At 43.3% G+C, this 24136-nt stretch overlaps 1 protein-coding gene across 1 annotated transcript in view; it reads left to right on the top strand.

The window, feature by feature from the left end:
- Positions 1-993: 993 nt before the first annotated feature.
- Positions 994-24136, top strand: part of LOC146785398 (uncharacterized) — a 342389-nt gene continuing 319246 nt past the window's right edge. Inside the window, exons 1-3 of the mRNA XM_085633037.1 lie at positions 994-1387; positions 5941-6663; positions 20161-21398. Of these exons, the coding sequence (XP_085489163.1) occupies positions 994-1387; positions 5941-6663; positions 20161-21398 (2355 nt within the window). The remainder of the gene's footprint in view (positions 1388-5940; positions 6664-20160; positions 21399-24136) is intronic.

Below are 24136 nucleotides of genomic sequence, written 5' to 3' on the forward strand. Positions count from 1 at the left end.
GCCCTACCTACCCTCTAATCCTTTGGGCCAAACCCCTCATTTTTGATAATATTAAGAGCGGGTCTTTACCCGAGTGGGTGTGGATTGACACAATCTTGTGTCCATTTCTATACCTAATAACGATTAAATCGTATGTAGTGGACTTGTCCATTACTAAACCATGTCCGAAAAGGATACGCTGTCCTTCACGGAAAGCCATATCCAAAACCTAATAGCTTCTTCCCCTTTCTCTGCCCTTTCATTAAGTACTTCAGCAAAACAGCAAAATGAGGCTGATAAACTGACTCGTCTACATAAAAAACATATAAGAACCGAACTCCACGGTTACTTCCTTCTACAGCACCTGCGGGCGGGCACTATCCCCTGGGGGCTCCAAGTTAAAAATATTCCGGTGATTTTCACCGAAGACCCTGAATACAAAAAAGGCTTTAGTTGTATAAACACTAAGTGCAGTCGAGATCTCATGGTGCATACCATTGAGACTGCGCAGAGACTGTGTAGCCAAGAAGAGAAAGAGATTGAGGAACTGGTTAAGTCTATCTCAGATAAACAAACAGTGGATGAAGCTAAGATCTTACTTGAAAAGATAGAGAAGGAAATTCAAACCTTCAAAGATAATACAATTAATGTGAAGACTGCCCAATTTGAGAGGGACTCAAAAGCATTCAAACTAGAACAGGTTTATCCCTTTCTAAAAGAAGATTTCTATACTTTGGCAGAATCATGAAGAGCTCTAACCACGTTTCAAGGTAGATCAAAAACCCGATTTATAGGTTTCTCAGATACCTCATCCTCTGACTCTTCACCCGATTCAAGGCCTGGTAATTTTACTAAACAAGGGCCTTCCAACAAGCCTTTTTTAGCCAGGGGGGGAGGGTCAAGGGTCCGATTCAAACAGCCCTGGGAGATGCGAACACGCAGCACGTACTACAAAAATTAGACAACTCAACTATTGTAAACCTGTCAAACAAACAACTCACAAAAGACGAAGAAATGATTCTGTCTCTAGGGTTAAAGTTTGTCACCAAGAGACATACCGACTTCACAAAGTTAAAACTAGAGGCTTTGGATTTTTGCCGTAAGATTCGGTTAAAATCCTATTTTGCCGGGACTGAACCGACATCAAGTCAAGAGACGACTGGCCTAAGAGTGAAATCTAACTTCACTCCCACTCAGAATATACCAAAACAAATCTATGCCTTTGAGCAAGTAGTGTTATCCTCTATCTCTAAATTGGAAGAAACTAAGGGCTTTGTACAGAACAATATTAGCAGAGGCCAATTAACAGCTATTCGTGACCTAAAAGCAGACCCCTCGATTGTGATCAAGCAGGCGGATAAGGGCGGGGCAGTGGTGATCTGGCCCCGCACTATGTATCTAAATGAGGGTAAACTTCATGTTGAGAATCACAAGTGGTACAGACGGGTGAGAGAAGACCCCACTCGTGAAATAGAGGGCAAAATTGCACAAATAACTAAAAAGGGTTTAGATGAAGGATTCCTGGGTCCAAAAGAATTCCAATTTTTGAATAAAAAACAACCAAGAATCCCGGTACTGTATTTTCTTCCGAAAATACATAAAAATAGTCAAACGCCCCCAGGCAGACCGATAGTTTCAGGCTGTGACTCTGTTTTGGAGCCAGTCTCTAAATATATCGACTTTTTTCTTAAACCATTCTTGCCCAGTGTCAAATCTTATCTCAGAGACACAACAGACTTTATCACAAAAGTGGAGGGAACAACATTTGATGATGGCATACAGATGATGGTGACATTAGATGTCACATCCCTGTATACCCAAATCCCCCAAGATGAGGCACTCCAAGTAATGGAACTTTACTTGGACTTGAGGGAGAGACCACACAGGGTACCCACATCATTTATCATGACATTGGCTGAAATATCCCTTCGAAACAATTATTTTAAGTTTGAGGGTGATTTTTTTATACAGATTAAGGGCATAGCTATGGGTTGTCCCTATGCGCCGGAAATGGCGGTTCTGTATATGGCCCAGTACGAAGAGAGATTTATACACAACAACAATCCATTTAAAAACAACATGCACCAATGGCTGAGGTATATTGACGACGTCTGGCTCCTGTGGCAGGGGAGCCAGACCGAGTTGAATCATTTTTATGACTGGTTAAATTCAAGGCACAATGATATCAAATTTTCCATCGAGTCTAGCAAAACAAGGATGACTTTCCTTGATGTTGCAGTATGTCCCCATAATCAAAAATTGACAACTAGCCTTTATAAAAAAGAGACAGACAGGAATACTATACTTCACTACACAAGTTCGCATCCACAGGGCCTAAAGGAGAACCTCCCTTATGGGCAGCTGTTGCGGATTAGGAGAAATTGTACAGATCTGGCAGAGTTTGAGGACCACGCAATGTCATTCTGTAAGGAAATGGAAAAGAGGGGTTACCCTAAGAAACTCCTTAAGCATTCCAAAAAAAGAACAAGGTTCACTCCTAGGGAAAATTTGTTACAGAAAAAGGAAAAGACAGAAATGGACAAACTCGTATGTGTTACAACATATGGGGCCCATACCAATAAATTCAGACAAATCATCTTAAGGAATTGGCATTTGCTTGAAAGTTTGGAACATCCCTTAGCTAAACCCATTTTCGCCATGCGCAAGAATCCCAGCATTGGCCAGCAGATAGTAAGAGCAGACAGTTACATCCCTAAACCAAAGAGTGATTTGATCACCAAGTGGAATTTAAAACCCATTTGTGGGCACCACAAGTGTGGGAATTGTGTGGCCTGCCCAGCTACTATAGAAGGAAGTCTATTTGAACACAATGGAGTAAAATGGAGACATGAAAGTTTTACAAATTGTAAGACTAAGAACGTCATTTATGCAGTGGTATGCTCTTGCAATAAAATATATATCGGAAAGACAAGCCAACAGGTTAATGTGAGAATTATACAGCACAAATCTCGAATTAGGAGAAAAGTCCTGACAGCGCCTATGGTAGAACACTTTCTAGCTGTTGAACACAGCGAAAATGAACTGCGTTGGACAGTTCTTGCATGGATTGACTCAAAATCTACATGTATTGAGACCGCTCTACTGCGGAAAGAGGCATATTTAATTATGAAATTCGATAGCATCAACCAGGGCCTCAACTGCATGAGCGAGCTAAATAGAGCTTAGATGGCTCATGAACTGTAATCAAGTATATGGCGCTGCTGTCAGCTTCAGGACCTGTATCTCTCTAATAAAGTAAAAATGGGATCAATATCGAGATGTTGGAAAACACAACCGACCTGTGATATTGAAAAGTTTTACTTTGGGCAAATGAATTGAGACACATGACTTCAATAAACTACATCTCCCAGAAGTCATTGCAAATGCAATTAGATCATCCCCTCCTGTGATTGGTCAGAAACGCATCATGTGACACTGATGCACCATCACATGATGTGTCAATCAGCTCGGCGAGCTGCTAGCAATAATGGAGACAAATCCCCACTTGAAACCTCGAGCCTGAAGCTTCATTAGGTGAGCAAAACATAGTTTGCACTTGAATCCAAGTGCTTTCAGCCAAAAACGATTTTTACAAACCCTTACATTTTTTTGCCCCTGCAGCCACAAACTATTTTTAAAGAGAGTGAAGGACCGTCATTTGTTACAACACTTCCTCTGTGGGGCCACGCCTTTGGGCCCCTTTCCCTGAGTGAGTAAATAATTTGTGCTCAGTTGTCACGTTTTAAACTCATTTAAACAGACACCGCGAAACTGCATGTATTATTTCTCTTGCAGAAGTAAAGATCTGCAATTGCTGTCTACTGTTTATAAATCGTCTTGGCCACGCAATATTGAAAACCAGGTAACCCCCTTTTTTTTCCCTCCTTGTCCCCAGACATAGCTATCAGACAAAATAATTACACCCCATGAGCTAAATTATTCATAATGTATTTTATTGCAGATTGGCAACCACTGCTTGTTACATATTGCTGATGGTTACATTTAATCGGCATAATGCAGGTATGTGACCACCAACTTGTGCAGATAGAGAAAGAATTAGGGCTTTGGGAAGCGCCTTTTTTAATAAAAACTTAAACTCTGTTTATTCCCCCCCCCCCTTTTTGTCACAATCAGTCTGTTCGTGAGAAAGACTAATCCAGCCCTGATGAGAGTGCGGCAATTGATTTAACCGGCACTCGAAACGCGTCGGCAGACAAAGGAACTCAACTCCTTGGTTAAATATTGCACATATACCCCCTTGTGTCCCTGATATTTCAGAGGATTTGATTTATTCCAAACATATGGGTGTTAGTTGTCTAATTCATCAATTTGTATGACAACTTTGTATTTCGGATGGTGTATATAATGATTGTTCTTTGTGACATTTCATTTGGTTGTTTCAATGTTTGATTATTATGAGTTTATTTGTAATTGTTTGTCAAAACACATTTTTCACGTTGTTCATTTTCATTGTGTAAGTACTAATGTGGTATTTCGTATAGTTCATTATGTGTTCTTTTTGTGATCAAAGATATTTATTTAAAAATTAAAAAATAAATAAAAGGCAGAAATTACTGCTTAGGTAAACGTATTAATTTTCGTTTATCTTACTTCATATGAATAAGTGTTGAAGTCACTAGAGGTATAGGTAATTTTTTTCTTATGTAATTATATACTTAGCCTCGGGGAGGTGGCGGCCCCAAGGACTGCGGGGAGCCGCGTGGCCCCTGCATTTCACAAACATAGCCCTGGGAAGGTGGAGGTCCCCGGGGTTGCGTGGGGTGGAAGAAGCCCCCCATGCATTGATTTTGTTAAATATAGCCCCAGAAGGTGGCAGTCCCCCGGGCGGTAGGGGGGCCTCGTAGCCCCCCACATTGGATGTATAAGCCCCGAGGAAGTGGTGGTCCCCAAGTGTACGTGGGCCCACATGGGGCCCCTTATCTCAGTTTTTTCATTGCCTCCAGGTCCTGGCTCACCCGTGGGCTTAAAGAAAATGAAGTGCAGGAGCCACCAACTTTAAAAAAAAACTAATGTAAACTGGAGGGTCTCAGAAGGCCGTGATCAGGGGTGATTGGCCTCCCATGGGGGGTTGGGCACTGGGTCCGACTACAGGCAGGGTATGGGCCATACACATATTTTAATAGGGTCTTACTTTACATTGTTGTCTGCGGGATATGTAGTTGTATGTGAACATGGATTATACTCTTGAAAAAGCAATAAATATATATATATTTTTAAAAGGTCTTAATTTACATGATAAAAACATAGAAATTCACTGGAAAAAAACAAAGTTAAAAGTGGAGATATACCTAGGTAAGGTAGTAAGATTTTAACTTATATTAAAAAAAATAGAAATCACTGTAAAAGCGAAGAGTAAAAGTGGAGTTATACGTTGTTCTTGTAATAATGAAAAACAAAATCACCATTTTAAAACAAAAAACAGATAAAATAGATAAATGCCCTAAGTATAGCTCACACTACTATGATGGGCTGCTTATGGCCTCACATAATACATCAATAATGAAATTATGGCGGTGCAAGTTCTACTTATGTCAGGTACGTATAACTGAAGAATTAAATTTTTTTGTTTTAAATTGTACTTTTTGTTATTATTAGATCCCCACATAACTCCACTTTAACTTTTCTTCAGTGATTTTTTTTATTATTCGTTTTAATTGTACCATCTTACTTTATGTAGAGCTCCACTTTAACATTTGTTTTTCAGCTAAAATAAATATATATAATGATTGCAGTTCCATTGAAGTATGCTTATGAGTGAAAGTGAACAGCATGTAATACTGCATGTTGGATTTACCGATAAAAATATTTTGTGTTATTACAGAAGGATTTCGCCATCATCATCATCTGAAGAAACTCCTCCGCCACCGCTGCCACCGCCGCCACCACCACAACCACCACCACCACCACCACAACCACCACCACCTCCTCCACCTCCATCAGAACCAGAGCCAGAACCGGTACCCGAGTCAGCAGAGCCAGCTCTTCAGTACAAAGACCTAGAAACATATTTCGGACCCTTATACCCAGAACTCATCTGTTATGGGTGCACTAAATTGTATTCAAATCCTTTTTTACTCCCTTGCAATGACTCTGTATGTGAAACCTGCCTTCACAAAATGAAGACCGAGATGAAAAAAGACAAGAGGGGGCACTTTTGCATAAAATGCCCAATTTGCAAGTTTGAGTTTCATTTTGAAAATGTGCGTGATATCAAGTTCCCAGAAAATTACCTCTTGCAAATCATTGTAAAAGAGCAGAAGAGAAAAATGAGTGCCACCATGGTGTCGCCAAGCGGTACGGAAATGGTGGCTGAAGAAACCAAAATGTTTTGCCAGCTGTGTGATGGCAAATTCCCTCGCAGCAGCATTAAAAGGTGCATCACCTGCAGTTTGAACTTCTGTGAAAAGTGCCTGAAGGAAATTCATGGTAACAAAGCATTCCTCTCACATACGCTGAGTGACACCAGTTATGTTACTGAAACTCGTATCAAATGTTATCTGCACCCTGAAAATGAAATCACCCTGTACTGCTTAAAAGACCACACCCTACTGTGTGAGGAATGCCATAGGTGTTCTCATGAGCACCACAACACCCGCTCGATTCAGGAGGCATTTCAAACTGAAACTAAAGAAGTTCTTGGAATGGCATCCAACTTTCACAAAGGTTAGTATTTCAGGAATGCACGAAAAGTACAATAAGTACTTCCGGCATAACAGCATATGATTGTACTTATTTTTTGGCTAAAATATCTGCCATTATGTTTTTTGCTGGGGTGCTCCAAACAGTTTGAAAAAGACACACCAAGACAGGCAGGACTTTGGGGGCCCTGGGCGAAAGGGAAAATATGAGGATTCTCGAATTTGCATGGGACATCATAAGAAGTGACGACATACAGTGACATCACAGAAAGTGAAATCACAGGGCTATTAATCTTCTTTGGCATCGTTGAAGTGGCCTAGTCCTTTCATTTGGATCTTATACTCCTGCAAGTATGAGGCAAAAACAGAAAAGGCAAGTACCAGAGTGCACGGAAATAACAGCAGGATGAACTACTTACATGTGGTATAAAGAAGCAACTTGAGACCTCTTCTGGTGGAAGTCTGTGTTAGTAAAAGTTACAGTTTTCATATCAATCCCTTTTACCGTGGCGGATAAGAAAGTTTGACGCTGCACTTATTTTGGAAACATTAGTGAAGCCAGTTGTGAGAAGAAGACGGTGGACAGCTTTGGTGTGAGTGTATTCACGCTAGTGTGTTTAATTGTTGCCACATTATACCAGTGCTGTTTATTCCTGTAGGTGCTTTGAGATGAGAGATTAGCCCTTTGTATCATCTGGACAGAGAAACAATGGGCCTCATCTACAAGAAAATGACTCAGCACAGCGCTGCAAGCCATTTAGCTGCGTCGTGCGGCGTCATTTTCAAAGCACAAGGATGCATTGTATTAACAAGAATACACTGCATCCCTGTTCTTTCTCCTGCACTGGACTGGATGCGCTCCTTCCTCACCGGCAGAACCCAGCGGGTCAGACTCCCTCTACCTCTCAGGACCAACAGAGACCAACTGTGAAGTGCCCCCAGGCATCCCCACCCTCTTCAGCGGCCCCATTGCCCTCCTAGCAACCATCGTCTGGAACCACGAGTTCAACATCGTTTCTTACAACGATGACACCCAGCTGATCCTCTCCCTCACCAACGTACCAAACATCACCAAACACAACTTCCAAGAACGGATGAAAGCGGTCACCACCTGGATGAAGAAGAGCTGCCTGAAACTCAACAAAAAAAAAAAAAAAGTCCTCATTCTTGGCTCATCCCCCTCCACATGGTACAAATACTGGGGGCCCTCCACCCTCGGAAATCCCCCATCCCAATGGACCACGCACAAAACCTCGGCATCATACTAGGCTCATCGTTTGCAATGAACCCCCAGATCAATGCTGTATCCCCGACCTGCTTCAACACCATCCTTATGATGGATCCCAACCAAATCCAGAAAAACTGTCACACACGCACTCATCAGTAGCAGACTGGACTATGGTAATGCTCTCTGTGCTGGAACCAATGAGAAACACCTTCGCAAACTGCAGACTGTCCATAACGTCGAAGCCAGACTGATCCTCGACATCCCCCGTCGCAGTCACATCACCCAACACCTCTGCGATTTCCACTGGCTTCCAGTTGGATGAAGAATAACCCTCAAACTCCTCACCCACGCATACAAGGTCTTTCGCAACACTGCACCCGCATACCTGAACAGCGGCCTCTCCTCCCATGCACCCAAAAGACACCACCGATGAGCCCAACTCTCTCTGGCCACCGTCCCTTGTATCAACAAGACTAGAATGGGAGGAAAGTCCTTCTCCTACCTCGCAGCTAAAGCCTGGAACACCCTTCCCATCCACCTCCGGCAATCTCCCACATTGCCCGAGTTAAGGAAGGACCTCAAGACCTGACTCTTTGGATGACCCCAGCATGCAACAGTGCCCCCTCCCTCCCCCCAGGGCTTTGAGATCCTCATGGGTGAGTAGTTGTGCTTTACCAACCCTGACTGATTGATGGATGCTTGGACACAAGAAGTAATTGGGAAAAGGATGGATGCAGAGACTAGTGGATGAATAGAGAAGGATGAATGGAATGATGCATGGAAAGAAGGAAGGAAGAGGATGGAGGGAAGGATGTGCGGCAGATAGAATGAAGGATGTATGGATGCATGGTGAGAAAGAAGAGTGGATGAATAAAAAAGGAAGGAAATACAAGCATGAAGAAAAAGGATAGATACAAGCAAAAGAAGGATGAATGGATGTAAAACATTTCAGGAAGGATGGTAGGAAGGAAGATGGGAAAGCATGAGAAAGAAAGATCGGGGGAAGGAAAGAAGGACTAAAGGCTGACAGAAGGTTGGAGAGATGGAAGAAATTTTCAGGCATTCAGAAAAAAGGAATGCCCCAAATGATAGCAAGGTTACCCGCTTGTCATCCCAAAATCTAACTCTGGGCCTCTGCTATCCAGTGCTCGGTGCTTGTACTCTGACCCCTAAATAAGTTGGAATAGTCTTAAAACCCGATTAGCACATTTAACTTTCCCATAATGCCATAGTATATGTGTGAGGAAATGGGGTGCATTATATTGTGCTGTTTTGCGACACTGTAAGTAATACACTTACCAACCCTTTTAGGTCCAGTTGGTTTCATCTTTAAAACCCTCAACTCAACCCTGGGTAGCTGTGGCACTGAGCAGCAAGGCTTACACAGAGAAATAAGTGTTAAGCATTTAAACAGCACCAAAACACTTGCAGAAGAAATTGATACGACATTCAAGAAATCCAACTCCAATTTATGAAAATAGACTGTATTTTTATAAGAATTTAGACACTAGAATGAAAAAGATCCACTAAAGAGTTCCAAAGATATAGATTTTACATGCAATAATAAATCAAAGCAATTTCACTCAAGCGCGAACAAGCCTTGGCAGGGTCAATGAATTAGACACTTAGAAACATTTTAAAGTAAAGCGTACGTAAGTGTCAATACAGTTGGTTAGAAGTACTTGGGCAACCAACTCTGTCAGGTAACTAGTCATGGGGACCAGCAAGGTCATCACAAACAGTTACCTTCACACTTTACCCACATTGCAATGGATTCCTATTGAGCGGTAATGATGCAAGGGATGAAGGATGCTGTAAGTGATCAAAGGATGCTATGCAGTCAGCGTGGTCTTCCTGCAGGGAATCCTAGGTTCACGAAGATGGTGAGGGGGGGCCCTTGTTGCAAGGCAAACATCTCAAAAAGTCCTCTTCAGTCTGGCCAAAGACCAGTTGCCATTGGACTACAAGATGCCCGTTGTCGTGGTCACAGACCAATACTTCCTCAGTCAATAACTCACCTTCTGAGGGTCCCAGCAACTCTCCAACAGTACTCACAGGTTCAGCAAACATGGGTGCAGCTCTGTGCACCGGGTCTTGGTCCTCTGTGCTGCCTGGAAGGGGTGGTAGCGACTTAAAGACTTTGGGCTACCAACTTGCCCCAGCAGGCTTCCTCAGCTTTTGTGTCCCTGTGCAGCGAACAGGAGGCCTTTTCTTGGCGTGATTTGGCTCTGGAGGCAGCTTCTTGAGCAGTACATGGCAGGCACAGTCCCTCTCTTCGCTAGTCACCCAGTGCAGCAGGTGCAGACCTAGTCACTGCAGCCTCTCTTTGCTGATCCCTCAGTGCAGCAGGGCAGTCCTTCTTCTGTCGTCCTTTCAAATCAGTTGAGATCTGAGGTCTGCTTGCCAAGGGTGCCCTCTTTATGATCGGAAAGTGCCTTCAGGTCAGGATGCTGTTGGTAGCCAATGGGCTACCAGGTTCCATTCCACCTGGTGACCACTTTCTGAGGAGTGTGGCATCTGCCTATGCACCATTCTGCCCACTCCCAAGATCGCAAAGCACCTCTTCAGGTATACAGACCTGTCTAGCCACCCCTGGAGTGAAGCTAACTCAGGGCTACACACCCCTGGGGAAACCGGTTTGGCAACTGATTTCCCTTTTCTGCCTCCTGTGCCAGCCTGTCTACTTCAACATTGGGGCAACCCTCCCCCTGGTGCTACTCATCTGCCCTTCAAAGGCGGCTCTACCTTTGAAGCCTGCATTTTGGGGTTTACACCAAAGTGGTTTCCTGCAGGAGGGAAGAACACCTCCCTGGCCTGCAATCCCTCATTGATCTCCTTCCTGGGAGTCATCAGCATGTTTCTTCAGGAGGGCAGAAATCAGTCTCATGGGGGACGCTCTATCTGTGCCCGCAAAGGCACAGGAGTTTTAAAGGCAACAAAGCAGCAGCTTTGCTAAAGCTGCACACTGCAACAAGTCAAATTAATTTTGACTTGAGATACAAATGGGGCTTAATATAAAGAGTTGTTTGATACTTTGGCGAGCCCACTTTGGTCGCACCGTTCAGGAGTTGGCACAGCTGAGGGGTCAGCGTGTAACCCTGCCCTCGCCAATTGGGCAACCAAGTCTTTCTACAGTAAAAACATTTCTTTTCAAGTTTTACTCTCAGGTCATGTAAAGTATATGTCCTTCCTGTGTCAAATGTCGCACCCTGCCTTTAGGGCTCGTTAGGCCTTACAGAAGGGTGAGTAACACACATGACATGGGGAAGTGGTGGCTTTGCCATTGCTTTCATGGCAAAGTCGGGTTAGCAGTGCACACTGCTCTACCAGTCTGCGATGGCGGACTGGGGGACTTGTTTTACTTAGGGGATCTCCAGGATTGCACAATCAGTAATGCAGGGCCTGAGGTACCCCTCTAACTTACATGCCCTGGGTACCAGGGTACCATTTAGTAGGGATTTACAAGTATGTTAGCCATTTCCAATTGGGTATAGCCAATTCAACATACACTTTAGGGTCAGGGCACCGGCACTCAGGTCTGGTTAGCAGGCCTCAGTGCACTCTCAGAGTTAAAAAAACAGTAGCATCTGTTGAAAAACGTGGGCATGACCATACAAAAAGAGTCATTTCCTTACAATATGTCACAGAAATACACCCATGGGATGTAAAGTTAAATGCCACTTATGGATTGCAGCACCTATTGTGCCATTGACTACAGTAAAATGTAAATTGATATGTAAATTGATACTTGTATAGCGCACTACTCACCCGCAAGGGTCTCAAGGCGCTTGTACGAATACCGCTGTGGAACCCATCCTGGCTTTCCCTGTGAGGCGTCCACTCCTGGGCACCCCCAAGGTGGAGGCCAGGCATCCTTTAGCGTTGTGGGGGCCGTTGTGGAGATTAAGCAAGCTATTGCCCAGAGTTGCAGAGTGGGACTCCATGATTGGAATAGGCACCGAGGCGAGAATTATCAGGTCCGTGGAATTTTGAGCCCAAGACCCGCCGGGGCGGGGAATTGAACCCTGGTCCCGGGCCAGACCTCTGCATCAGGGTCTGCCGCTCTAACCATTGAGCCACACTTCTCCACCGTGGCAGTGAAAACATCGTTTCGGGCCTACCCTATGTAGTCTGACAACAGTAGCTTAAACCAAGGTGTCCAGACCTGTGAAACCCACCCTTTTAACATGTAGGAACACCTAATTTTAAATACTGAATAAGTCATCCCTAAGCATATCTTGCTGCCTACAAGGTAGGGTACATACTATTTGAGACTGGGACATGTCTGACAATATAAAACAATGTTGACACTGTTCAGGCTATAACCGGTAGGTAGGAAAAGCCAAAGCATATATTATATGCTTAGTTCTATAAATTCTTATCTGCACTAACTACAGACGCCAATGAAAGGCTTATTTTTATATTCAGTAGAATCTATTCTAATGGTGACGTCAGATGTTTGTTAAATATATTGAAAATGTAACTTTTAGAAAGCTACATTTACCTTGCCTGAGACTGCCAGAGGCTAATTTTCTTTAGCTCTACAGCAACTGCTAAACCTGTATTTGCCTGAGTAAGGCGTGAAAGAGGTCTGAAAAATGCTGCCACTGCAGAGACAATGGGAGGGTGTTTTCTTACCCTTGTTGGAAGACCGACTGGCGTGGGCACAGGAACTCAATTACATTCAATAGGGCAGCCCTGTTACAAGTAAATGTTAGGTGACCCCAACCTTTTCACCTTAGTCAGGGTGGCACCAAACCCAGTGAGAGAAAAGCTACCCCAAGAACCGTGTTTGAGTGAGGAGGGGACGGCTCATTATCGTTGCCACACCTCTGGGTGGGTACGTAGGTTCTGCACAGAAGGAGAAGTATACCTAGTCTTAGAGTTTGAAAGTGAGAGCACTAATGGATTGTTTGTAGTAGGGCAAGCACGAACTGCTGAAAAAGTGGATAGGGCTTCCACCTGGAACTTAATATCCCTTTGGTTAGGGAGTTCCCAGGACTCACCCCACCCACTAGCTGGTACCAGGCATAATTTGGCACCCCACGGTACCAACATCAGATCACCTACTGGACCTGTGGAAGATGAGAAGAGGACTGGACATGCTCTCCGTGACCTTAGAGGAACCCTGAAGGACCGGACCTGCTCCCTCTTGTCATTAGGACATTGGAGTCGACACTAATGAAGTCGACACTAATGGTCAGTTGGCAGACTTCCTGTGTGGCAACACAAAAAGCTGCCAGAGGTCTTTTTCTACAACTGCCCAGCTGACCAGTGGTAACTGGACCTGGACTGGAGTTTGAAGTTGTCGTCTGCCTGACAACCTAGGCACCCTTCCCTGGGATCCTGGAGTCCTTGGAAGTGTACTCCTGTTGTTGTTTGGGCACCAAAAGAAAGTTTGGAACCTTTGAAAAACATTTCCTTCAGAGCTTCGGTGGAAACTGCGGAGAAAAAGTGGCCAACCAGCAGTTTCACAGCGTCAAATTGAATTTCAGCTTAGTACTGCTCAAGACTCCTAGCACTTTCAAATAAATGACTGAGTCCAATCCCGTGTTAGGACTTACAACATTTTCAGTGAGCAATCTCCAAAGCTCTAGATCTCTAGTGAGACCAACCAGCTTCAGTAATCTGGATTTTGGTTCCACAGCGGTGGCTACATTCAGTTGTGGCTCTTCTCAAAAAGTAAGAATGTCCTCTTTTATGTTGGGACTTAAACAAAATTTTAAAAAATTCAAACCTTTTTTTCAGAAAAGTGACAAAGTGCCTCTCTGCATTGGGATTTAGAAACTTCTTTCGACTTTTTGACTTTGAATTTCACAGGGACCAATCCACTTGTTGTATCTGACAAGGGCACCATCACCATTGGCCTCAAATCAAACCTAGATACCAAAAATATAATGGCCAGCATCATTATTTGCCAACAACAAAAACAGAGCACAGGTCTCATTAAAATAATTAATTATGGCATTTTTAACTGTTTTTCTAAAGGAGCGTTTAGAAGCGACACTGGTTTTAGTCTCCAAAAAGGAATTTGAGGTAGTGATTTAAAAGTGCAAAGTGGGAGTGGTGTAAAGTGGGAGAATGATCTGACAATGTTTTGCAGAAGTATTATATAGCAACAGTTCTACATATCATGGAAGCCAATGTCACAAATATGTCTAACCTAGTTTGGAGATTGTAGAGAGATCAATAATATGAGTATTCCCTTGCATTCAGGTGTGCCTCCCTCCACAAGTCACGCAAGCTCCAATTTGTTAAACACGTTCTAAAGTCTCCAGTCATTTTGGCAATAAATGTCTCAGGAAGAAGGGAAAAGACCTATCTCAGTTCATATTTGTCACATGGTTCAAATCGCGTGCCCACACATTATTAGGATATGAGCTTCCATATGGGAGTTTTGTCCCTGTTATGTGTAGAAAGCATGTGAACTTGGTGTTGGTGGTATATACACCTATTAGGTCTAACTGTCCACTGCCCATTGTAACCCTAGGCCCAACATATTTTCTTCCTGGATCAACTGTACGAATTGTGCACAGATATGGGATGTCTAGTCTAATCCATATGAGTTCTTCTCTGGCATGACATGAACAATTAGTGTGATATAGATAGACCCTCTAGGGTTTCCACTACTTCTTGCCCTCTTTCCCATTATATGGGTTTCCTGCAATATGGCTTTATGTACACCCCTACATTGTAGATAGGTGTGTATCCCATGTCTCCTCTTGGGGGTGGCCATGCCTCTGACACTCCAGTGTTAGCATATATTTAATTCATCATCTCATCATCTATGATAAGTGAAAGTCCCTGAATGGTCTATGGCGAACCTGTTGCAGTCATCAACAAACTGAGCCAGAGTATAACAATCTCTATTCATGTGTGAGATCTGGTGTTGCATTTGTAGTCCGCTGGAACAGACCATTCAATGCAAGACCTGGCACAAAAGTCCTCTGCCCAATATACGCCATCCTACTAATGTAATAGCAACTTCAACATGGTGCAACACAGCCTCCAAGCCCACAATTATAATCCTCATACTAGTCCCTCTTGGAGGTCTTAAATTACTCTTTTCCACCACTTCCAAGTTCCAGTAAAGGAAGTCAAAATGTTTACCATCCCGAAGCACCCTCTCAAGTCAAAAGAGAGAGCTAAGCCAAGGTAAAAGAACTAGGTTTCCCAGCTGTAGTACTCTGGTCCACTAATGAAAGAACACTCACTGATTGCGAAAATCCCTCACCACCACTAAACATACCATTGTCTATGACATTCTGGACAGTGCCCAGGGATGGTATACTGCTACTTCAAACATTTCTACACATCTGGCTGGTGTATCTGCAGTACTGAGGGTCACTATAGACTTAGAGATCAGTTCTAGAGTCTGGTTTACCAGTTCTCCTGGCAGGATCTCTTCCCTTGTCTTTATATGTGTGTTTGTTGATGCTACTGAGTGTCTCTCACACCATAGCTTTTTCTGCAGCCATCTGCATTGCTGTGTGTTACAATGTTTGCAATCAGCATTTTCCCTCTGTCTGTCACTCAGACTGAATGTCTTCACTGTTTTCCCTTAGCTCCTATTGCACTCCGGTGTAGTTGTCAATCCAGTCCTTCAACATTGTGGCATCTACAAAGTAGTGGAATTTTCATTTTCTAGTATTTTAGGTTTTGTTCTAAGAAGGTGCTCTGTGTGCCCTCTTCACTGTGAATTGCTTGGACCAACCATCTGGCCATTCCCAGTCACAAACAACTCTTCTAGGAAATGCTCCATCAAGATATTCCCATGATGCAAATATTGCTCCTCCTTGAGTGACCTTTGCATCTTCTGTCCTATATTTCAGGAACCTAGTACTGTCCGTAGGTCTTGAACTTGCTGATGCAGTTTTGTCAGTTCATGGTTTCCCTCAGATATCTTGGTTTCAATGTTTGTGATTCTTTCTGACAGTTTGTGCTGGTCTGACCACAACAGATTCCCCTCTATCACAGCTGTGTGTTTTCTGTTCCATCACCCTTCTGACTTCTTCAGTAGCTACGATATGATCAATCTTGGTATCCGTTGAACGTGCTAATTCATGGCCTTGGCTCTTGCGAGACCTCCTAACCCCCAAGAGGAATAATAGGTTGTATACTCTCTTTGGAGACAATGAGAATGGGCATATGCCTCCTCATCACAACAAGTTATGCTCATATAGATAAGGAGTGTATGGAGTCAGACAAACCTCTCAGAATAACTTGCATCTCCAGGAGGAGTATTGTATATAAGGACGTATCCTCAGACTATGCCGTAGAAACAACAGATACTCACAGATATTCATATTTTACAATAAAAGGTTATTTTTTATGCACTATTTGCAACTACACCTTACATATTAGAATGTTGGTAATGATCACAGTAATCTCAGCTGTACTCTGCAGTCACAATTCAAAATAAGGTGGCTGTCAGAAATATCTCAAACATTTTACATTGCACATACATGCATACTCTCGCTATTAGATTAGTCTAGTCCCTGCCTAACCCCTATATTTTTGTTATCAGCCACATGGTTATTGTATTGGCCAAATGTTTATTAGAATTTCCTAACTGTTTATATGTCCAGCACTGTGAGCACCTCAGCATACCATAGAAAGTCATCTTGTGTGCAGTCGGATAGTAATTCATTAACATGTCCCCCTAACAATGACTCCTCATGTCTGCCCCACCCAAATCCTTTCTCCTTTTTCTGCATTCTCCTGATTTTCTATGGAGAGGGAAGAAGGAACTCCTGTGCAGCGTCTCATAATAATGCAATGGTGCCCAATATGCAATGCATATATTTAGAAGTCCATTGCATATTAGGGGTCTTATCACGATGCGGCCCGGAAAGCCTTGACCGCAGGTCGGAGACTTTCCGAGCCTTATCGTGGTTTCAATTCCGACTGCCTAATTACAATCTAGGAGGTCGGAATTGAAACAGGCCAGTCATTCTGGCTGGATTCTGACGGGTTCATGGAGCCTGCCGGCCAGTCGGACAATGGCCCGTAATCCCAATGGACGGCATTTCCCCCGTACGGATTATGATGCTTGGCATTTCCCCCATACGGATTATAATGCTCGGTTTCCGACAGGCTTTCCATGCCGGGCTTTCAGACATGGAAAGCCTGTCGGAAACAAGTTATGGGGCCCGTAGCCGGGCCCCCTTCTCTTTGCCGCCTCCAGCTGGGGGGCGAGGGGGCACCTATGGTGCCCACCTGTTAATCCCTGCACCTCGTGGCAGGCACCTCTAGGTGCCTGCCATGTGGTGCAGGGATGAACAGAACCTCCCATTTCTCCATGGGACAAGCTCCCATAGAGAAATGGAAGTACCATGTGCAGTCGCATTGTAATTGCGGTGTCAGGACCGCCAACCGAAGGTGGGTCAGTCCTCAGTCAGTCAGTCGGCGGCAACTCCAACCGACATCGTTTATAATGTTTGCCAGTCACATTGGGTGATCCTTAGCAACCATCTTGGTTTGAATGGGGTTTACTATGAAGCCTGTAAATGATACACTAGCTTGCTTGCACTACACTATGGTTTGACTGAGCAGTTCTGAGGAGGTCGGTAACAATGTCAGGGGTCACAAAATCTCAAGAACCTGAATGAGCAGTTTTTCATGTCCTAAGAGAAGCCACTTCCTGTGACCCTCATGCTGCAGCCTCCGTAACTGCCTAGACACTTTTAATTACGTTACCTGTTCACAAATGCAAGAGTTCTTTATTTTAAAAGAAATATTTTTCATTTGAAAATATTTAGATTTACCCATTTCAAGTGTGAATTAGCAGACTGAAAAGTAGCATTTAAATATTATTTTAAGGAGTTAGCAATATGTTTTCACTGTTTTGAGGAGTGTACAATACACGTGGATGAACATGGACATTGTGTAGAAAGCAGCTTTAGATTCACATTCAACATGTATATCTAGAAAACAAATTACTAGGCCTGGGTGTGAACTTTGCGAAGCACGCAGAGTTGCAAAAAACTCCGCTCTGTTAAGCGTTGAGGAGGCTGCCAGAAAGAAGCACCGCCCTCTGGCGGTGCGCATGGTGCTATTCGCTTTGATTTTCCAGCATGGGACAAACACCCAGCGCTAAAAATCGGTGCGAACGGCACGACGGAACACACTCTGCCACTTGCGAAACTCCGAGTAGCTCAGCAGGGTTTTTCAGTCACTTTGCAGAGGTCCGCATAGCGGAACTCCGCGATTTCCGCTCAGGCCTACAAATTACATAGCTTACAAAAGTTCCTTCTAATTTTGCCAAGTCAATTACATTTAAAGATTGCCTTGTGATATTATTGAGGTTTCTATTTGCCAGGATATTCTCAAAAGCACAATTCTATTGATTTTAAGGGACACCGGGTCTCATATTTTTTGTTGAAAAAAGGCACATATTTTCACAGGACCATTGTGAACTGTCTGAAAAGGGCCACTGCTATAGACATTATTTTAATGAATGATTGTACATTTCTGTTTTTAAAACACAGCTATTTACACAGTGGCAATAATACTTTTAAGATAAACTCAAATGTTTTTTTGTGCAAACTAATTTACCTTTGGAAGCCAGAACTGGAGAGAAAAAATGGCTTTACCAACTGAAACAAAACAGTTTGGCGGAGCTGAGACCGAGGTAGGGGTAAAAGATGCTTCTTTCTAACCTTTGTTGAAGGCTCTGACTGTTGATGTCAGTTACCGTGCAGTCAGGGACTCCAATGAGCTCAGCCTTGCAGAATGAACATGAATTGACAGTAGGAGCAGTCAAAGAACAGAGAGAGAATCTGGTACGATTTCTAAACCCCAGGGGTTTAGGCTCCTGCTGTTTTGCAGCAGGCTTTTTCTTTAATTAGGGCATTAATTCCCCCTTGTGAATAATGTTCTAATAGCATTATAGCCTGCTGTAGAATCCTATCTAGTCAATAAAGTCCTGCTCCCATCTGATTGCCTCGCACTTGTGTCTTGGTCCATTAATACTGGAGCAGAGCTTTAATGACTGGTATTCCACTCTGCGAGACTTATAAGGCTATATTAGAACACTGGCATGTTTAGCACTCAGTTGGAGACAACTGAACAGCAGTAGACCACAAACACTGTCTCTTCTTCTCTGCAGCATGTGACATTGTACAGGGACGTGAGAGAGACAAGGTTGTTGAGTTGGAAAGGAGCAGAAACAATTATAAAAGGAGGGATGAGGAAATCTCCCCTGCTCCTGACCCTCCCACTGCCTTATCAATGAAACTAAAGGACTCATTTGTGGTTTGGCGATTTTATCTCTGATCATCACAGTGGCGGAGAACAGTATATCTAACACTGACGGACAGCAAACTGCCATATTTAGAGATCAGCTCTAGCCCAGTGGTGAGCTGAAGGTTGGTCTAAAGTTTGGTGGATGACCACCATCATTTTTGACGGCCGTCCACCAAGCTTTTTGTTTTTCAAAACCAAACTCCCAAAGTGGGGGCTTGCTTGTGAAAAACAAATAACGTTTGATACCTAGCATCCAGGGAGTTTTTCTCCTGAGTGTGGGGGAGAGAAAAAAGGACACCTGACTGTTTTCTTTAAAGAGGGTGAGTGGTGTGATGCTCTTTCTCCAAAGACCAGCACTCCATCAGGCCATTGGAGTAAGCTTTCCTTAAATGGAACACAACTGATTGAAAGTTGATGGCCTGCCTAACTTACTGTAAGGAGGACGGACCAAGAGTTTGGTGGATAGGGCACTCCATCACATTTGTGACTGTGTAACCCTGTCCGTCAAACACTAAATCAGACCCGAGGCATTTAGGCAGAGTGAGCAATGGGGGGGATTGTGGATGCTTCTCTGTGCCTTGTTTCACAGCTTCTGCTATGCATCTTTGTTAGCTATTGTAAAGGCTAAACCCATTGCAGTAACTGACCACCGTGGATAGTTGGAGGAGTAAAGGGAAGGAAGAAGTAGTTGAAAACTAAGAGCTGCAGGGGTTTGAACTTTCTGACAGAATGGTCTGGTAGCCTTATATCCTACAGCAGTTGTCTATAGCAGCCAATAAAGTTCTGCTCCCACATTAGTACTGGAGCCTAACTTGTATGGTATAAATCACTGTGGAAAACTTTAAGTCCATATTAATGCGCTTCAGTATTTGTATAACGTGGTCAAGAGTTTGAAGGTATATTTCTCATACCATTTCCCTTTCACCTACAACTTTTCAGTATGAGGAGTATATCTGCATTCTTTACTTCGCAGATCTTTGCTTGTTTAATACCTAAAATTTCTGATGTCAACCTAAAAATCTTCTTTGATGTCATCTTATTTTGCAGCTGTGGAATGCAGCGAAAGAACCATAATGAAGCTGAACGCGCTGAAAATTGAACTTGATGAAACAGAATCGGAGATTGACCAAAGTCTTTTCAAGGAATTTCTCACCTTGCATGAGGAAATTCAGCTCCAGCACACATACATTAGTGAACGTATTAAAAGCGAAAAATTGAAGAAAAAACTGCACATAGACAATTTTGTTGATTCGTCATCAAAATCGGTTTACAAGATGGAGGGACTGGACCACTTTGTCGCAGAGGCTCTAAAGCAGGTGAATCCAGCTGTGTTTCTTCAAATGGCGAACCCAATGAAGACCAGAATTAAGAGATCCATGTATGACATCATCGATCCAAGCAGCACGCTCCTCGCCAATCCACTCAAAAATTTCCATTTTGACTTTGCTTTCCTTAGATCTCAGATTAGCAACCTCCATTCAAAGGTCTTGCAACCTGACCATTTCAAATTCCATACCGAGGAGGATTGCACTCCAGACAATAAGGCATCTGAAAATGTAACACAGCCACTTTGTGGCTTAAAGGCTGACACCGACAGCACTCCTTCGAACAGCAGCAGTCCCAGCGAGGAGGAGGCTAGTTGCGAAAAATTCAACGTGGCTCCTGCGGAAAATGAGAACAACCACCGATTCGAATCAGAATATATAAACCGCAATGGTAGTCCCTGTGCTCCATCAAGTGAAACGTGCACTCCAGAAAGCAATAACAGTGATGTGAAAGACCAAAATAGTTTATGCTTGATCGAAGAGCGTGATGAATGTGATGCAAGTCCATCTCAAACCAGAACCTCTCCAAGCTATAAAAGTAAACTTGCGTCTGCCTCTTGTGCACCAGAAAATAAACCACGTACTTCTGGTAGCTCCAGTTCAATCAATTCTAATTCCAGTGGGTGTATGCTGGATGAGGTCAACAATGAGTGTACGCCGGAGGATCTATGCAATGTGTCCGTGCATGGTCAAAACAATGTTTGTACACCAATGGATACATTTGCGTACCCTAAGAGCAGACAATCCCTGTTGGCTTTCAGACTTGCAGGTGACACCAGGTTGGAGAAGGGTACAAAAAGTTTACCTCCAGCTTTTGATGGCAACTGTATAGAACCTTCCACCATTACCGACCCAATGAGACCCTACTCTGATGCACCTTTGTGTTCTTCAGATCAGTCTCTGGTTCTGCCAGGAAAACCAGTAATTTATGAACACACTGCAGATGCCCACTCCGCCAAGGTACATTCTTTGACATATATCTGGTCTACAGGGTTAACTTGTAATAAAATGTCTGACATTACTATTTTCTCAAGCAGGTCCAAGTCTTTTAAAATATTTTGTGGGGCCTGAGTCAACAATAACCCCCTTCTGCATGTTCACAAGAGAAACAATGACCTGGGGTGCATTTGAGACCGCTCCAGTGTATGGCACCGCTTAGTGTAAACAACATTAGCTGCCTCATCAAATATATATCACACAACCAGGAAAGGTTTGCTTTTGTGATATATAAATTAATTTAGCAGTTACAGTGGGGGCACTAAAAAGATAAAGGCCTTGAGAAAACAGTCCTGTCTGACTCCCCTCCCCCTTCTGTCGGCCCTCAGCAGATGACATGTTAACCCATTTCCAGCAATTACTGTTACCTTTACTTTGTTTCACGAGGCCCCACACCAGTCTGAGGATAATGTTATTGTTGCAAACAGTAGAAATCATCTACACCCATACAACCTATTAATCATTCCTCAGGTGCGGAGATAATGTCTGTGTTGTACACCAAAGGAAGCCGGTGAAGTAAGAGAAATTGCTGAAGGAACAGGGTAACCACAAAATCGGGGGCATGGCTTGGTCAGTAAGACTGGGGGGGTATGAGCTTCAGATATCAGATATCCTGACAGTCATGCTGGCATATCATGTTAACTATTCTATGATGAACAGCACGTGAGGGGGGCTCATGGGCCAATGGAAAGGGAACGGAGCGTGGATTGTGAGGGGTACTTAAAACACAGTATTTTGTAAAATAGCTGTTTTAAGACCTTCAAAACAGAAGTGAGTGTTTTTGTCTGAGTGAGTATTTAAAAATTCCAGGTGAAATACGACAGACACATCACCATACTCGACTGGAACCTCCTGTAACCCAACTATTTACTAAATATTAGGTGGGTCTAACAACCCAAACCCCCCCCCCCCCCTCCCCCCCCGAAGCTATGCCCCTGAACAAAAGCAGAGCCGTAGAATGAGAAAAGTTGTTAATGTGCCCACAAGGACGTAGTGAGGGACATGTTATCACAGTAGCAAACCTGGAAAAATCTAGCTTCTTAGTTGAGAGAGATTGCAACCTCGTTCTACATAGTTCAGCCCAAACTGTCAGGCAAGTTCCGCTCTGACCAGGAACACAATCAGCCCCAGACCGGGGCAGCGTATTTGGAAGGAAAACAAAAACGTGATGGGTAGATTGCTTGAAGTAATCTCAGCCAGTGGTAATTACATGGGGCTTCATTCCAGTCCATCGTTTAAATCTTGAATGAATCTCTGCCATGGGAATTTGATGGCTATGCCGAGAATGAGGTCCCGTGTTCACCGTGCCAGAGGTGTTCAACGTATATGGATCTAGGCGACACTGTGCGCACAGAGTCTGCAAATATAACGAACAAACGCATAAAGAATATTTTAAGCCATGACCACCTTTGTCACAGAGAATAAAAGATGCTCTTCTCAAAAGAGTCATGCTATCCAGACATAGAGGGTAGAGTGTCTGGATTTTACAGAGAAGCCAGACGTTTGGTAAAAAAATATTTATGCCTCATAGTGAGTGACGTCTACGCTCTGGCCCCTCCAGTTCCCTCTCTATGTTGTCAGGTATGCCTTTTCCGAATAGTCTATGTGGGTGATCTCCACTTTCTGAGGAAGCAACATATCCAAGACACATCAAAACTCACCCATTGGCCCTGCTTGTTTTCTTCTCTGTAAAATTGTTGTAAAATAAATAAATGCCCATAAATTATTTTGAACAAAAAAGACAACCTCACTCACTGGCAGCACCAAATCCAGCTCAGAAACATCACTTGATGCAACACGAAAGGTGGATTAATAAACTCTGAACAGCAATATTTTTTCAACTTGGACTTAACTCATGCAGTTTCTACTGGGTCCACTCAGGCCACCTAAGGATGATGACATGAGTGTCAAAGGGGCACCTGTTGTTTTTAATAGTGTTAGAAAGTTATGGGGTTTTCAATCAGCAGAATGCTGAGTTAGCACATCATGACCCATGCTCATTGTCCTTGTTAGAACACCACACTTGTGCTATTTCACATCCTACCCTTCTAAACCATAATTAATTGCTGCTGGTTTCTATCATGTGATATGTCTAGTTAGTACATGATAGAAGTTTCCATTATGCTCAGTTAGCACATAAAGGGCAGTTTCCATTATGCCTAGGCAGAACTTCTTACTGCCTTCCAGAATAACCAGCTAGTACATTCTGCTAATTCACACAATGCCAAGTGAGAACACCATTGGCAATGGTGGAAGTAGGAAATATCAAGTCGGGAATATTGAATTACCCGAATATCATACACAAAATATTGGAGACCAACATATCGACAGGCACATACAGGTAAGTATAGGTCTACTATACTTAACTCCACATATCTACACCTTCTTTTTCAAGGCAGTTAAAACTAGTAAATCTAAAGCCACTTATATGCACTTACCGCCTCAAAATTGTGGTCCTCGAACTTATGTCGACGATATTCTGGCAAGTCGTTAATCGTTACTCAACATTCCGGAGGATAGCCCATTTGTAATTTCCAGTAGGTCGAGTTAGCACATTTTTGTGTGTTTATTGCAATGGCCGTTTAAGAGTCAGGTACTGCTCAACTTTATCAAGTTAGCATTTAGAAATGTGTTTGACTTGTCAATGGATATCTTTAGGTCATGGCCCATCTTTTAATGTACACTCAGTAAAGGATTGATTT

Source organism: Triturus cristatus, chromosome 11, assembly GCF_964204655.1.
Source record: "Triturus cristatus chromosome 11, aTriCri1.1, whole genome shotgun sequence".
NCBI classification, from domain to species: Eukaryota; Metazoa; Chordata; class Amphibia; order Caudata; family Salamandridae; genus Triturus; species Triturus cristatus.